Source organism: Notolepis coatsorum, assembly GCF_963971535.1.
Source record: "Notolepis coatsorum genome assembly, chromosome: 1".
Lineage (NCBI taxonomy): Eukaryota > Metazoa > Chordata > Actinopteri > Aulopiformes > Paralepididae > Notolepis > Notolepis coatsorum.
This window is the reverse complement of record NC_140165.1, coordinates 187884739-187902149: the sequence shown is the minus strand read 5'-3', so window position 1 is coordinate 187902149 and position 17411 is coordinate 187884739. Positions and strand designations below refer to the sequence as shown.

At 47.8% G+C, this 17411-nt stretch overlaps 1 protein-coding gene across 1 annotated transcript in view; it reads right to left on the bottom strand.

Annotated features, from left to right (window-relative positions):
- The window catches only part of pde2a (phosphodiesterase 2A), a gene marked incomplete at its 5' end in the record, with an annotated part of 420725 nt that extends 403688 nt beyond the window's left edge, over positions 1-17037 (bottom strand). Inside the window, 2 exons of the mRNA XM_084308457.1 lie at positions 16795-16884; positions 17026-17037. Coding sequence (XP_084164583.1) covers positions 16795-16884; positions 17026-17037 — 102 coding nt within the window. The remainder of the gene's footprint in view (positions 1-16794; positions 16885-17025) is intronic.
- Between the last annotated feature and the right edge of the window lie 374 nt (positions 17038-17411).

The window sequence follows — 17411 nt, the reverse complement described above, 5'->3', positions numbered from 1 at the left end:
GCGTGTACAGGTTGGTATGGCCGTAAGCCATTACGATAGTGCAGAGTACAACACGTACCCAACAAAGGGTCTCCATAACGCCTAACCCTGTGACACCCGGGCCGACCCAGCATTTTTCCCCCCGAAAAAAGCACAAGTCCCTCAGGGTACCAGAACAGCAGATCTGCAACCCCGGCGGACAACGGGTTAACTGACCTGGACCAGCGCGATAGTAATAATTGTTTACATTTGTACATCCTACCACCCTCGCCACAGGGAGGAGACGGAAATCCCCAGAGAGACTTCCCACGTGAGCTGTATAGATTGAAAAGAATATATTGCAACATTGAGCTATGTAACACTTGGGTTAGGGCTCTCCGAGGAGGAGGCACTGAACCAATACACACTCAATAATCGAATTGAATCGAATACACACACAATAGAGCAGAACTCCTTTTTGAAGTTCTACTCACCTTGACAATCTGAGGAGGAGGCTCTGAAACTCTGAGGAGGCTCCCTCACAGGGAAGGAGAGTCCGAACTCACAGAAGGCACTTCTCCCCGAGGAGGAGCTTCGTGAGGAGGAGCTCTGACAACTCCCTGAAACAGATCCATAACATGGACCTGAACAACCCACGGAAGTCTTACCAACAGAGACGCGCTCAGTGACGTACTCTATGGCGGGGGAATTTCCGCGGTGCACACGCCCAATCTTCCAGGGTGTGGGACCAGGAAACTCCCCCCCCCCCTCTTACCCTGTAACGTGCCGAGCAGCAACGTGACAGGTACCTTGAAGGACAGGAGGTTTTAACCCCTGACCAATCAGAAAAGGGGAGGAAAGGATTACCAGTTCACCCCTTTACGACCCCACACCCATGATACGATGTAATGACAAGTAGAGCATGACACAGTCATAGCCTGCTACATGAAGCATCGAACAGCCTCACATAGCTCATGTGCTAACCTGCTATCTGATTTTTACTAAGGAAAAAACACAGAACAGAGAGGGCCCCTTAAGAGCCCCGGTACCAGACTTACACATGTGCTTCTGTGGGCCAAACCTAACCCAGTTGTAGATCACAAGACACACACAACCCTTCATCATAAAAAAAAATGGCAAAGTACACTCTTACAGAGGAACGCCGTTTTTCATAACGAGAGAATACAGAATCCTCGATTATGTATTGGCCACAGGCCTTGCTAAGCACACATGATAAGTGACCAAACAATATTTTCTTTAGGAAAAAATTGTTTCTCAAGCGGAAAGCACAACCCCAGCAATTAAGCTGAGGGTTACATCGTATCCCCACAAACACAGTGACACAATATATTGTAACCAACATGTCTGAGAGGAGGGGGGGAAGCCCCAGGGAAACCGGGGGGACACCCCTTTTATCTTACCCTTGATACGACCAAGGCAAACAGGCACCTCTGTTAATGTGTGAACATACTGTTCATTGTCATCACAGGCTGAGAAAAAGATTCATTCCTCAATCACATGTCACTAAGCATAGCTTTACAGGTTTAATTAACCCTCTTAGTTGTGAGTTCACCCACGGTACACACATGTTTTCATCACAACCAAACCAGTTCATTTTTACACACGTAAAAAACAACGCTGATTCACTGCAGAGAGAAGCTATACCAGCGACAAGACAATTCACACACAACACGCGTCGTATCCTCAATGTATTGCAGCAACACATATTTTGGAAACATCGTTATTACAAAACATTTAGAAGGGAAGAAAAGAAGAAGTGTTTAAAGTCCGGTCGGGACTCCTACCTTCACCCAGAACGCAGGCCGAAAGAACCGCAACACAGGTTAACGGGACACCAAGTTGAACCCAGCACCTCCTGCGCCGGTGACGAGGGTATGTCCGCAACGCCACCCAGCCGCCGTTCTCCATGTTGACGAAGTCCTCGCTGGCACTGGCAACCGGGTGTAGGGTCGACTAACATCCTCTGTCAAAGATGACGTCGTAGTCAGAGTGTTTTAAGGCATGTTATAGTCACAGTATCGTATCAACCGTGTAGCATTAAGCTAACAGCCGTCCGACTGATAGCAACAAGCTAACGTTTACTAGCCTGGTAAACACAGCGAGCTAGCGCCGCAGCTAACAGCTGACTGGCTACACAGTAGGCCACAACTAGCACGCCAGCTAAGCAGCTATCACCTGAACTGTACACAACGATATAACAAGCCACACTTCAGACAGGCCGCTGTCCAAGTCCCTCCCCATCCTTAAGAGGGAAAAGAAAAAGAATGTCAAACACAGTTTTCAACGACCGCCGTTTAAGCCGAGCAGAGGACCCCAGTCTGGAGTCTGAGTTTCGTAAAATTGTCAGCTAACCCCCACAGCATCAACAACAACCAGAGCTCGCAAGCAAAACAGTACGTACCCCACCCTGGAAACAACCGCTTCTCACAACAGTCGGTGCTTCCCACAGTCCAGCTGTATGGCCGGAGGGCCAAACCCATCCAGCCGCAGCAAGGAGGACTGTAGCTGGGGAGCATGTCAGCGGCGTGAGCTCCTAATACGAAACAGCCGTTGAAGGTCAGAATGATCATCATCTTCCAGACACTCCAGTAACGAAGACAATATCGCCGTATTTTCTCGAAATAGTGAGAGAGAAAATAAAGATATGATGTCAACTTATCTCCCCGTTCTTTTGTTTTCCAACTTTCTTCTACTAACAACCTCGTCAAGTGGGGATCTACCGAAGGCACTTCCTTGTGGTGAAAGTGAAGAAGGAGGCGAGTAGGTGACCACACACCTGCTTATGAAGGTAAGCGGATGGGGGTGTGGCCAGACGAATGTTGGGATGTAAAGGTACATGGTTGAATTTTGTATTCAGTGCACGTGCACGAAGTGAAGTACAGTGCAGATGATGCTGAAACAGAACTTACCTGTATATAAATGCCTGTATATAAGTACATTAATATGAAATGGTACATTAATATGAAACTGTGGTACACCGTACAATCAAAAACACTTTAAAATACTCAAGTGACTGACGGACATTTCCCGATAGGGTTGTTTCCCCCCCGGGATATATAGGAGGGGCACCGGAAGTTATGTTGTTGTCATGGTTACACGCGAGAGAACAGCTGTGTGGACATAACAAGCGTTTTGGACCTGTATGTAACGGTTGAGTCTGGAATTAAACGACACAAAAGAAACATAAAACTCTCCTCATTCTTCAATGATGGTATGACAGAACGCTACAATAATATCTTTGATAGCCCTACGTGCGAATCTTAGCCTACGTGCCAATAGCCGGTGCGCTCTTACGGGCAGCCTTGGTGGCGAGCTGCGGGGAACATAGAGCCTTGTTCGGGAGCGTTCGGGAGCGGGCGGGACCGGGGAACATAGAACCTTTATTTCGGGAGCGGGGAACATAGGACCCTTTCTTTTAAAAAGAAGCGGGGAACATAGAACCCGGGGAACATAGGACCCGGGGAACATAGGGAGCTAGCTAGCTTGCTAGCCGGCATGATGCGTGTGCAGTGCTTGCCCCACAGGTCTGAGAAGAGGACCTGCTCATTTTACTCGTTCCCGAAACTCCTCTACATGCCCCGTTTTAAAATGGTTCACGACAGTAGACATAATGCTAACGTCTAGTACGTTTAGTGGGGTAACGTTAACATTAGCTAGCTAGCTAATATGTATCAGCTTGCCGTGACATGAGGTAGGCGACAGCTGCCTACTTAAAGGCCAACCTTCATGTTGTATTTTTGTTCAATGAACAATGTGGACTAGGCCAACGGTGACTTTCATGAAGAAGGAAAAAAAAGTATTGAAATTGACCCAGTTTTAGCGTTTTTATCAAACATTTTGTCTGCCCAACACAATCACCACGCACGTGGATATTTTAATCAATGGTTCATAACTTGCGCGTGTAATCGAAATGATGTCGTCACAACAGGTGCAGGGCACCAGGGGGCTCACCAGGGGGCTCTGAGAGTCACACACAGCTAGTGGCAGGCACTGCAGGCAGAGAGCCTTGCTACTACTAGCCGAATGAAAATGTATCTGTTTCACCTAACAACACTATTGCTCCGTGATCATAGCCATCCATCTCTAAAGCTAACCACTATTTGTAAAAGCCACAACCACGTTACCATATTTGTAATAATGTAAATCATTGTGTCGTTGTACATATTGTGTATACACCGTTAGAAGCTAACATAGCTTAGCTTGGTAGCTATTGTGCTAACAACATATCCCGACGTCCGGCTCGCTGGCCGGCAAGAACGCCCGACACAAAATGGTTCTCTCCTCTCTGTACACCCCTGTCCCCACGGGTACCCTGCCGGGGAGCCCATGGACGCGACAACGGCGGCAGCCGTAGGGTGCTCGAGCCCGCCGTAACGCTAGTGGTACACGATAGCTATGAGCTAACTAACGCTACAGCCTCAAACACCCTACGGCCGCCGCTGTTGTCGCGTCCACAAGCTCCCCGGCAGGACACCCGCGCGAACGGGGGCACACAAAGAGGAGAGAACCACCCCAAATCGAGCACTCATGCCGGCCGACAAGCCGGACACCGCGGTTGTTGTTAGCACAATAGTAGCCCACTGTGATGCACCGAGTGGGCCACCATTGATCAACATGCAGCGACGTGTAGCTTGCATGATGCGTGTGCAGTGCTTTGCCACACAGGTCTGAAAAGAGGACCTGCACATGATTTTACTCGTTCCCCAAACTCCTCTACATGCCCCGATCTCAAATGGTTCACGACAGTAGACATAATGCTAACGTTAGCCAGCGCCATATATCGAGTAGTACTATGACCTGGACGGGCAAAAGGCATACGTTTCGTGAAGTGACGTCACGGCCGTGCTCCTGAAGTGACGTCACGGCCGTGCTAGCGTCTGATAAGCTTTTAGATTTGCTCGTGCATGTTATTCGTGCGTAGACCTTTTTAACCATTTCTGAGTGAAATTTCCGGCGTCAAATGGAAAAAAATAAATAATTAAACTAGATACCAATGATGTAAACTACCCATAATTGCAGAGTAGGGTTTAACCTGGAGGTTGGGCTTTAACAACAGGCTGCCTACTGGTAAATGTAGTTATATTTCGTATGGCTTATCGCGTCCCGCTCAAGCCTATTGAGATACCCCTTATCTCCTTGTACCTACTGTACACCACCACGAACACAACTTATACACCCACACCTGACCGGGTCCCGCCTCTATGGAGGCGTAGCCTATAAGACCATGGTCCTGGTCACCAAACACCCTTCCTCTATTTTCGTTCCATCATATTGGATGCAATGCACCTTATGTAACTAGTAGTATCAAAAAGATTGGAGGAATTGCGTAATGTTGAAAGCTTACCGGAGGTTGCGTGCCCCTGGCATCTTCGAGGCATGTTTCAGCGACACGACGGGCCTATGTTGATGTTCCTCATCTGTCGGCAGCCAGATCAAGGTGCAGCGTACAAGGTTGGCTATCGAGCCGGGTTGTACAACGGTGAGCCCTGTGTCATTAAGCACGAGTATTAGTGTTAGTAATGCTGGGTTGTTGTTACACATGTCGGCGCCAGGGGGGGATGGTTTGGTGAACGTTCACTGCGGTGAACGGGTTCCAAACGGTCCTGCAAGCGTGCTGTTAAACAACTAATGCTAGCTACATGCTAATACTAATGCTACATGCTGAACTCTACTGCTACGCTGTTCTAATGTCTCCGCCGTGAGATGTTGTCACTTCTCCCTCCTCTTGCCCGGTTCATCAATGAAGGTCAGTCGGTAGCTGATGTGGGGGTTTTGCTGAGTCCTATTTACCTTTTTACGGGTAAATGGGTTGACAACAGGGTAGGCCGTGGCTAGGTAGCCTAGCCAGGTACGTTACCTTTGTGTTCCGGCGGGGTCTGTTGAACGGTGTCCCCATCTGGGAGCCGATGCGTGAGCTCGGCGGTGTAGCAGTAGAGCTATACTACTGCAGGATGGGACTTAACGGCGGGTTGGGGCTCAGCTGGCTAGTTCCTATCCACATTGGCGTCGGGTAGTGGGGCAGTGGGTCCAGCCGACATTGTAAACATGTTGCGTGTTGTGCGCAGGCGGTTGTTGATCTGGGTTCCACATCGCCTCACGCTAGGCTGTAGTAGTATAGGGGCTACTGTTTTGTTCTGTCACTCTGCTATGAGAAGGTCTGTCTATGCTACAGCTTTCTCTCCTCTCAACCATGCATGCTGACGGTCAATCGGTGTCTATTGGGGGAGTATGCGGGGGGGGGCTTTGTTTACCTTTTTTGGTAAATGGGCTAAGCTAGGGCTGGTGTGCTGTTGTGAATATTTTGAATGAAGGCGGGACTAGTTCGCTCTGGTCCGCATCCCCTTAACGTTGTGTATATGGGTTTGCTCATTCTACAGTATTTTGTGGTTTAGTTCTTTTATTCATTTAACCCTTTCATGGTGCACACCACAGTGGAGGTTGCTGTTTGCAACCACCAATGGTGCTCCGTGTTAACATCAGTCCTTTGCTTTTGACATATTGAAACAGTGCCCCGCCCGGCCGACGCCATGCGTGGGTCGGCCTGGCAAGTGGCTGGTGGGCTGCTAAAGCCTGTACCGCCACGGTATGGAATTGGCAGCGATTAGAACTGTGTTCCAATTGCTGTTTTTTCTATAAAAAAAATGGTGTCTGGTGGCGGGGCCTTGAGGGCCAGCCGACGTCGACACATCGCGCAAGGTTGTTGACGTTATTAGCTTTGACCCAGCCGCAAGCTATAACCGCTCAGGGTTCCCCTCTCCGCAGGGGATTTTGGTCTTCTGCTGGAGCGCGGGCGGTATTGTCCTAGGCCCCACACCGCCTCACACCGTGCAGCCAGAAGAAGAGAGAGCACGGCCTCGTCAGCGGCAATATCCGGAGGTATCCTGGGCGTTGAATCGACAGGTGTCCACAAGGCCGACAGCCTTGGCGGCTGAGGGATCGGCCATGTTGGATGGGTTCGGCTTGAACAACAAGCCGTCACCGTCCTGCCGCGAGCAGCCCGCTCTCCGATCACTCCCTTCCCCAACACCAGCGGAAAAAGTGGGCTCTGATTGTTTCCTTTGGCTGCGGGCCGTGTGCCTTTGTTGAAGCGCGGGCGGCCCCACTTTTCGCTTCTCATGGGGACAGGGGCTGCCACCCAGTTGATGGCTGAGCCTGGGTCTGTCCGTGAGAATGTTGTGCTGTCAAGCGGCTCCCACACCATAAGCTGTGTTGGTTGAGCCTGGTGTTACGTCTGTCAACTATAAGTGTTGTCAGCAGGGGGGCTCGAAACCTTTTGAGGCACACAGTGCGGGCTTCCCCGGCCTCGCCTTCGCCAGGCCAGGTATCATGTTGGTGCCTCCCACTCCTGAAAGATTGGCAGTGGTCTCGCAGGCACGCGTGATTTGGGTGGTAGTAATATCACTGCAGGGCTATGGTGTGTAGGAACCCATGGGGTCCTTACACCTTGCATGTCCGGCTGCAGAACAACTCCTCAGCATGTTCTGGAGGGGTGTTCAGTGGGGGGGCTTTTTTCACATATCGTATCAAACCGGCCCTTTCTGTCGGGGTCCCCCCTTGGGTGCGATTGCCTCATGGGTGGTGTCAGGGTCAGATGTCCCGACACGGAACGCTCTGCTCGCACGGTTCCAGGGTTGGCTACGCACAGCGGGTGGGACCGGGCCGCCTAAATATTAAAGGCAACCAACTTGTGTCTAGCCGCGCTCTGCCGCGGAGCTCTGTCGCGGCAGCATTATGTAGCAGTAATCCCCCCTTTTTTAACATCCAGAACTAGCTCAATTGGTAGCGCTGCCTTGCTGTGGATCCTGCAGTCCGTTGGTGACAAGTTCGATTCCCTTCAATTTTTTATTTTTATTTTTTTTAACGTGCATTCTTTTGCCGGTTAAGTTTAGGCATGTTAACTTTAAGCATTGTCTCGGAGTTGGTTAAGGTTAAGGTTAGGCATTGTTTTGGAGTTGGTTAAGGTTAGAAGGGTTAAGTTTAGGCGCTGTTAAGGAGCTGGTTAAGGTTAGAGTTTGTCTTAGAGAATGGCAATATTCTTTCGGAGTTGGTTATGGTTAAGGTTAAGGTTAGGCATTGTTTCGGAGTTGGTTATGGTTAAGGTTAAGGTTAGGCATTGTTTCGGAGTTGGTTAAGGTTAGAAGGGTTAAGTTTAGGCGCTGTTAAGGAGCTGGTTAAGGTTAGAGTTTGTCTTAGAGAATGGCAATAGACAGCCTATGTCCGCACTGCAGCACGAGGCAATAGACAGCCTATTTCCGCGCTGCAGCTCTCTCGCGCTGCCGCGGTCACATGGGCGTAGTGGCCGATCAGAGAAACGCTAAACACAAGTTGGTTGCCTAAAATATTCACGCGACCGGGCCAACTATCTACAGTTCCTGGCGGACCTGCGCCACATGGCGGCGGGTGCGTTGGGAGTGTCATCACATATGACTACGGCAGTACCATATGTCGAGGTGGATGGAGAGAACGCTGAGGCGGGGACTTGTGTTTACACAACGCCCCCTGTAACTGAGGGGTACAATTCCCTGACTGTATTACTAGATATGATACTTACTACCACTACCTTTGTACTTAATATTCGGCCACCCAGTACACGGCATAAATATATTATCATGAACACTCTCACGTAGATGAAACGGATCCAACACAAATGTACGAATTAGAAACAGGTCTTTATTTCCTACACAGCGATGGTGTGTAGGATAAACACTTAATCACTTAATTACATTTATGAATTGAAATAGTATGCACTTTTATGGCAAGGAGTATTCGTCGGTATATCAATAGATAATGTCCAATCTCTGAAGGCGCAGGTGGTAAATATACGACCTGGAATAGTTAAGGAATAACAGCAATGATACTTTAATGATTATAGGCTGGATACACTAGAGGGGGTTAATCCGGTCGCTTGTAAGCCGACAGGAGTAGGAGGGGGGGGGGGGGGTAGAATCCAGCTGCCTCGTCCGGCCAAGGGTATCCCAGGTGAACCCACTGTAGTGCCGTTCAATGCGCCGGCGATCCTTGGACCACAGATGAAAGCAGGTGGACTCTTTGTGGGCCGGCTCTCTCCGGTCCACGGGGGAGAGATGTGGAGAGACCTCGTCTTGCAGAGCGTCTCCTCACCTTGCGTCCTCTCCAGGGGGGGGGGTTCCAACACACGGTAGTGTCGGGGGTCTTTATCCATAGAATAATCAAAGTATCCAAAGCATAATCCGTGCCTGGGAAGGCGGGCTGTCGTCGGTAGAATAATCCGGTATACAGGTCCACTCGCTCGTCGGCTCTGGGGCTCCTCGGGTGCAGCTTCACATAGGGTCAACCACCCTGGGTAAGCAGCCAGTTCTCTGTCCGAAACGATGGGGTACTGACTACGGTAGTATTCTCACCGCACGAAGCACTATATATTAACAGACTATTATTAGCTTAATAGACTACGTCCAACTCGACGATATAGTGCCAAATATGACTATTCAAATATTAATATACACAATGTCTCAATACCGATGGTAGGCCGAACTTGGCCTTACTCCCACACGTGGCATCGCGGGGAGGCTTTACGTCTGTGACTCTATTGGAGGGTAAGAAACTGGACTGAAAAGAAAGTCCTACTTTAGTAGCGCAGTATATATACGCACTATGAACAAATAGTCCCATTAGTGGTGCGGTAGCCAAATTCCTACGCGGAACTAGGACTTGTTCGTACATGTCGAGCGGTACGTTTGAACTGGGTCTGAGGGGTATGGCAGCCTGGCACCAAGGTCTCGACCAATAGTAGAATGGAGACTATTATGGGATGTTCAGTAGGCTAAAATGGATATTCAATGCATATTGTACAAGGAATATACAAGGGATATCAGGGAATATTAGAGAATATACAAATACAATTAAATATATATATATAAATAAATATATATATTCGGTTTAATCTGGCCCTTCACAACACCCCCCTTTTTCGGGTTTGGTACAGACCCTATTGTCAGGGTCTCCAGCAGTGACAGCTCTGGTCAACAAGATCCAATCTCTGTGGACGGAGAACGCCACGACGATGGCTTGCTTCGTCCACAGAGATTGGATCTTGTATGAGTACCAGAGGCTGCCGTTCGGTTTTCTCTGGCTCCCCGCATCTTCACCAAGTGCGTGGAGGCCGCACGGGGGCCTCTGCGTCGTCAGGGGTTACGGAGTGTATTCTGCCCTGACGACGTTCGGGTCCTTCGCGGTCAAGGTGGATCGTCAGGTCTCGTACCAGGCAGGTCCCTACCAGCCTGGGGTTGCTGTAGACTGGAAGTAGAGTACTCCTCTTCCCAGTCAACGGTTGGAGGGCTATGGGCATCCCTCTCAGAGCGTGTTGTCAACACGCTCGGGAGGTTCCGTCCTAGGACGGTTACGGCGCTGTCTCACGTCACATTTTTCACCGACGCCTCCCTCGCTGGTGACGCGTCGAGCCAACGCAGTAGGGGGCAGCTGGCAAACCATGCTGCCCGGTCTGCGCTACGTTCAATGTGTTGGTGTTGAAAGCGGTCCTTCTGGTCCTCAAACGGTGTTGATCAGGACGGACGATACGACGTCAGTGTCGTGTATCGACAGACAGGGAGGAGTACGCTCCCCCCGTCTGCACCAGGCGGCGGGCGGCTGGCTATGGGCATCCTCCATCTGCGCGGCCTGAGGGGTCCCCACATCCCCGGCAGGGAGAATGTGGGTACAGGTGTACTGTCGCGGGGCGGTCCTCATCCTGACTGGTGGGGATTACGTCCGGACATAGCCAGGCAGGTCTGGGACCGATGCCGTGCCGCCTGGGATTCTTCCCCATACATCTGTTAGGTCAGTTGTTGGGACGGGTACGTTGAGGGGCGCAGGTTCTTGATCCTGATGGTGTTACCATCCGGAATGCGCATGCTCCCTCCACTGTCGCGCTTACGTGGGCAGATGACGTATGTTCCAAGTGTGGTGTAAGGCGGGGGGCCGGGACCCAGTCTCCTGCCCCCTGGATGCTGTCCTTAGTTACCTCCAGTCTCTCCTTGATAGACTGTCGGCTTCGACGGTGAGGGTATATGCAGCAGCTATATCCGCCTATCATGAGGGATTTGAGGGGATGTCTTGTTCAGCCACCCTCTTGTGAAGCGTTTCCCGCTTGGCGCTCGACGCGTTAAGCCGGTGCAACGCTCCTTGGCTCCGACTTGGGATCTTCAATTGGTCCTCGGTCGGTTGTCCTTGGCCCCGTTTGAGCCGCTCGAGCAGGCGCCGTTGGAACAGCTGTCGTTCAAGACCGCGTTCTTGCTGGCCGTCACCTCCGCTGACGCGTGGGTGTGCTTTGTGCTCTCTCGGTATGTCCAGAGTGCGTCCAGGTATGTCTTTCGTCCGATTGCGGTGCCACTCTGCGGCCTAATCCTGCCTTCATGCCTGTAAATATCCGGAGTTCTTCTGCTCCAGGGATATTGTGGTTCAGGCGTTTCATCCGCCTCCTCACGGTAGTGAGTTAGATGCGGGCCTTCACCTGTCATGTCCGGTCCGTGCTTTGGGAATTACCTCAGCCGTACTCAGGACCTCGGGGTCACCGTTCAGCTTTTGTCTGTCACGGTGGTTCTCATGCCGGTAAGGCACTATCGAACAACGCCTGTCCCATTGGTTGTGCGAGGGCATTGCCCTCTGCTACACGTTGGCTGGGCAGGATCCCCCTGGGGGCGTCAGGGCGCACTCCACTCGTGGGGTGGCTGCCTCTGTCACTCTCCTGGGTGGGGCTTTGGTGGAGGATCATGGTCCTCCCTGGGCCCCTTTGTAAGGTTTTACCTCATGGACATGACCGGGGGTTCTGTCTCCCAGGCGGTTCTGGGGTCTGTGGCCTTTCCTGCTTCCCGTCCTTTGGTAGGGTAGCAGGAGTGTGTGGGTATGGGCCACAGTGTGTTAGGTCATACGTGGTTCCGCCTGTGCTGTGTGTTCAAGGGGTTCTAGTTCCCTCTTGTTCGCACTCAGGTGGAGTTGACTGCACCCCCCCTCATTAGGAAGGATGGGGTGACAGGGCTCCCCGCACCCCTTGATGTGGGCTTACGGGTCCTCAGGGGGTACATCTGTCGGGTCTCGCGTCCGCTCTAACCCATATCTCAATAGGCTTGAGCGGGACGCGATAAGCCATACGAAATATAACGATAGGTATGAGTAGATATGAGTATTGGCTGAGCGTCCTGCTCTAAGCGGCCCTGAGTTCCCTTTTGAGGGATCTTTTACTGGAACGGGATTTTGGCGAGGAAGGGTGTTTGGTGACCAGGACCATGGTCTTATAGGCTACGCCTCCATAGAGGCGGGACCCGGTCAGGTGTGGGTGTATAAGTTGTGTTCGTGGTGGTGTACAGTAGGTACAAGGAGATAAGGGGTATCTCAATAGGCTTGAGCGGGACGCTCAGCCAATACTCATATAACTAGGTTATATACATAACCTATCGTTATTTTTTTACAACAAATTAAAAACCTTATAACTACCTTTATTTCAACCAAAAATGCTTAAACAATAATGTTAGTGGTAGAAGGGAACTCATTTTGTGCAAAAATGGAAAGCTTGCCAATGTTCATGCGGCAGAATTGTTACAATAGCCAATAATCCATTTTCCCAATGATAAATCCCTATACGGGTGGAACAACCAGTGACGTCAGACTACACCTCCCTATGGGGTTTTACAGGTTGATACTTCCCTTCTCATACACAACACAGCTACCTGCTAATACGCTAGCTTCACAACAACAACATAACATCCGGTCCGTCCTCCTATATCTCCCGGGGGGAAACAACACCCCCAGCATAACAGTGGTGCCCCTAAGACCATACAACTAGAACGACACACAAAACCCCAGAACATTACAATAATTCACCCACGGAACGATGTGTTGGGGATAAGGGTTCCGCACAGACAATTACGTTTGTTACTTTCCTGTTGGCAAACGAGTTCCTGTTAGCTAGCAAGTAGCAAGTAAACAGTGTTGACGTTGAAGTTGATGTTGAATAAACGTTTAGCAAGATTTTAATTTGCAAACTACATTTTGTGTCGTAGTTTTTAGTCAACAACATTGCATGAATAATTTCGTCACGTTAGTGTCACATGATCTACATTAACGTGACATCTCGTCTCGTTTTCGTCAGGGGAAAAAGCTTCGTTGACGACCATATTTAGTCATAATTTTCATTGACTAAATTAACACTGATGTTAACACAATGTCAAGTTTCTTTATTAGTCATATCGCTGCTGGCGGAACAAAACCTTGTAACTCCAAAAACCCAACTTTTCAGCAGATGAAAAAAACGAACACAGATTTGAGGGCGAATAGAGTTACGAGGTTTAGACAGATGATTGGTTTAATGCTTTCCCATTGTGTAGACTTTGTAAAACCACACACACATGGAGGATGATCTACTGAGTTGATAAAAAAAAAAAGGAGTTACAAGGTTTTGTTCCGTATGTTAACACAGGGTCAACGGTACAATGAAATGGGTTGGATGAGAGAACTGGGTCCTATTCCCCGTACCTGGTTCAACTAAGTCGATCAAGAGTCCCATTATCCAGATTCAATTAACCCGATGTTTGAAGCCGGGATTTTCCTGTTCCTCGAAGGTGGATTCAGTCTTGTTAACTCGAACCAGACTTGAGACCCAGGATAAGTGCGCGCGGCCGCTTCAGTTGAAAAGCCAGCACGTATCGATAGCAGAGATTCTGATTTTCTAACGGCATTGATTGATTAATTGATTTAAAACTTTATTAACAGATTGCAGTACGGCTCAATAGCCTCGCCGACAAGTTAAATGCATAATCTATATGCTAATTTTAAGTCCCTCATTACCCCAATCAATCAGATTATATTTCTTTAAACTTGCCTGCTGGCAGTAGGTTTATGGATTGAATAATCAAATGAGATCTTGCTAGCGAAAATAATTAGTTCAAACTGTTATACAGAATAAGGATACGGCTCTCTTACCCATTGATTGATGTATGGTGGATCTTTTACTTGTCTGCACTGTGGTGTGGCGGTTTGTGGTTTTGACTTTCACGCAGACGGCCCGGGTTCGAATCCTAGTCTTTTCCTTCTTTTTGCAATGTAGGAATAATTCAATTTGGTGCACGTTGAGAGCTATATAAAGAATGACATCCTCAATGCATGTAGATTTATAATATTTTAACTTAAAACTAGGCTACTTTTGCGTATAATCATTAATATTATATTCCAAAAAATTATATTGGAAACGTGGGGTTTCGAACACCGGTCGCCCGGTTGCCAGGATTGAGCACTACCGCTGCGCCACTGTGCCAGACGGGATATATTCATTGTTTATTCATTAATGGACGAGAGACCCGTGTTTAGAATATTTTTTCTTTTGAATGAAGTTTTATCTCTTTATTCTCAAATGCATTAATGTGACGTCAACGGCTCATTCAATTTCTCAAATCCGTCAAACAGCGCATCTCATCAGACATTTTAATCCCAGTTACAATATCACACAAAATCCACAATCCACGCATAGACACTTCAATTTTATGCTTGAATGAAACACAATCCGGGCGCTCCGTTAAGCAAATCTACAGCGGAGAATATATGAAACTAATCAGAGCCAAACGGCCGATAGGTTTCATTCATTAAAAATATCCCCGCGGGATTCACATTTGCAATGCGCCGTTATTAAAATAACCACATGCAGCGTGTATCGCGACTCCGAGCGCCGTATATGACGTGCATTATTTTATTTAGGACAAAGTAAATCTATAGGCTCAATATGATTTATTATCAGCATTTAGTTCTATTATTATACATTTCAAAAGCCCCCTCTAGGAAAACGAAGCACAGAAACATAATTCAGAATGGTATAAATGGGATCTCTCTAGACTGTGAGAATCATTTCAGGAAGCGAGCTGTCATTTCTTTGCGGGGGCGTGGCCATGGTTCATCCGGCTAACTGAAGTTAACCCTGCTCCTGACCAGGCTCAAACTTTTTGATCTGTTGTCATGGTGATTTAGACAATCGATCGTCGGGGAATGGGAAGGTCCGGCTTAAGTCAGGCTTGACTGGAAATTATCCGGCTAACTCAGTTATCCAGGTACGGGGAACGGGGCCCAAGTCAGCTCAGCAGTAGGAGCACTAGACGCATTAGAGCACTAGTCATATAAAGATAAAATAAAGATAAAAAGCGAATAAACATGGAATAATATAAGTATATAACACTATGTAAATAATTATAATAATAATAATAGGATTTGTGTGTAAAAGCAAAAGTAACAAATGTATACAACAGTATTGTACAAGTGGAAGGAGATATGGGAGCATGGAATGAGATTAATATAATGTGATACTAATACTATATACAGTACATATATGATGTTTTTATATTTGTGAGCAAAAGTAAAAGTGACAAGTGTATACAACAGTATTGCACATTGGGTATGTAGCAGTCCAGGTTCAATAGCAGCAGTAATTCTTCTGTGTTCTGAGGCCTTGTGCTGAGCCTCAGGACTATCTGGCTGAGGGGACTCTTTGTCTTGGCTTTGTAATGATAGAGTTGAGGTCACTTGCTTTTAGGTGTTTCTCAGTGTGTAGGGTATTGTGTCTGTATCTCTCTCTACCTCTATCTCTATATACAGTACAGTATGTATATACCTCTCTCTATACAGTATCTATGTATATCTACCCATCCCCCCTTGTGTCATATGGTCTGTCAATCTCCATCCCTTTCTCTTCCTGTCCCCATCTCTCTCTCTCTCTCTCTCTCTCTCTCTCTCTCTCTCTCTCTCTCTCTCTCTCTCTCTCTCTCTCTCTCTCTCTCTCTCTCTCTCTCTCTCTCTATCTCTCTCTCTCTCTCTCTCTCTCTCTCTCTCTCTCTCTCTCTCTCTCTCTCTCTCTCTCTCTCTCTCTCAGTAATTAAATGAGCAGGTGTATTTAACTCTCACACATATTAACACCTCACACATCACTGTTAAACCAGGGATCAAAGTAATTTCTGAGCCATCTGTGTATTAAGTGTGTGTGTGTGTGTGTGTGTGTGTGTGTGTGTGTGTGTGTGTGTGTGTGTGTGTGTGTGTGTGTGTGTGTGTGTGTGCGTGCGTGCGTGCGTGTGTGTGTGTGGGTGTACAATGCAAGGTGAGTGTGTGTGTTTGTGTGTGTGTGTGTGTGTGTGTCTGTGTGTATGTGTTTACCATGCTAAGTGTGTGTATCAGGGGTGGAATGGTTCACAAAATCCACGGTTCGGTTCGTATCACGGTTTTAGGGTCACAGTTTTCAGTTCGGTATACTTTGTTTTTTATTAAAAAAAAATTTATATAAAAAGATATATAGCCTAAAAATAATCCAACTTTTCAGTTATTCTCAAGGACGTAGTCATGCAAAACTGAAAGAATGAGGCAGTTTGACATCAGGCACATTATTTTGACAGTGACGGTTAGAGCTAGGAGAGATTTTGGTACAGCAAACAAACAAAATAATTAAACCTTTCTATTTTTGTGGCCACATTATAGACAAAGGCCATCAACATAAAGTATGCATAATGCTCAACCAGCACTAGACTTTCTTATCAAACAGTGGTAATGGTACTGGTGTCGTTTCCACGGTTAGCTCGCGGCTAACACTAGTTAGCTTAGCTCATGGCTAACGCAACGTTAGCCTAGCTTGCGGCTAACGCATCCCAATAACCGAACAATACACACATGCCCCGAACCGTGGCGGTTGTACCGAACGGTGTACGGTTCGAATGCGTACCGTTCCACCCCTAGTGTGTATACAGTACATGTGTGTGTACCGTGCTAGGTGTGTGTATGTGTGTGTGTACCATGCTAGGTGTGTGTATGTGTGTGTACCGTGCTAGGTAGCAGCTCCTGTATAGAGTGTTGGAGGGCCTCCCGCAGTGAGCGAACATCGACAACTGCCGCCAGCTGCAGCAAAGCATCCTGGGAAGAAACACAAACATTAAACAGGTTTGTTTTAGTCACGTTCATCCTTTATTTATTTATTTGTTTGTTTGTTTGTTTGTTTCTTTGTTTGATTGATTATTTATTTGTTTGTTTGTAATAATACTGTCTTGTTCTGACCATCTGAGCCATCAGGATAGTTTTAATGAAATCAGGTTTAACTCACTGGATAAAGTGGGAAGGGATACCAGAAAATCTATTTTGTGCTTACTACAGAGCAGATGGACTGGGAGAACTATGTTACTGACCAGACAATCTATATCAGTGATGGCTGTTGGACATTTAACCTCTTAACCTCTTAAGCCCTAGCGATATTTTCCGAAAATGCGCCTAAAAATAATACCTAAGTAAATGGAAGATTGCTCCACTTCTACAAGATCCATTTGCATGTTATTGATATCTAGGGACATCTATGGAATGTATTCCCAGTGTCAGACATATTGTGTCTGTTACTAGGCTTGAATAAATTGTAATGAACCAAAGCAGAATATACATTTTATTTTTTA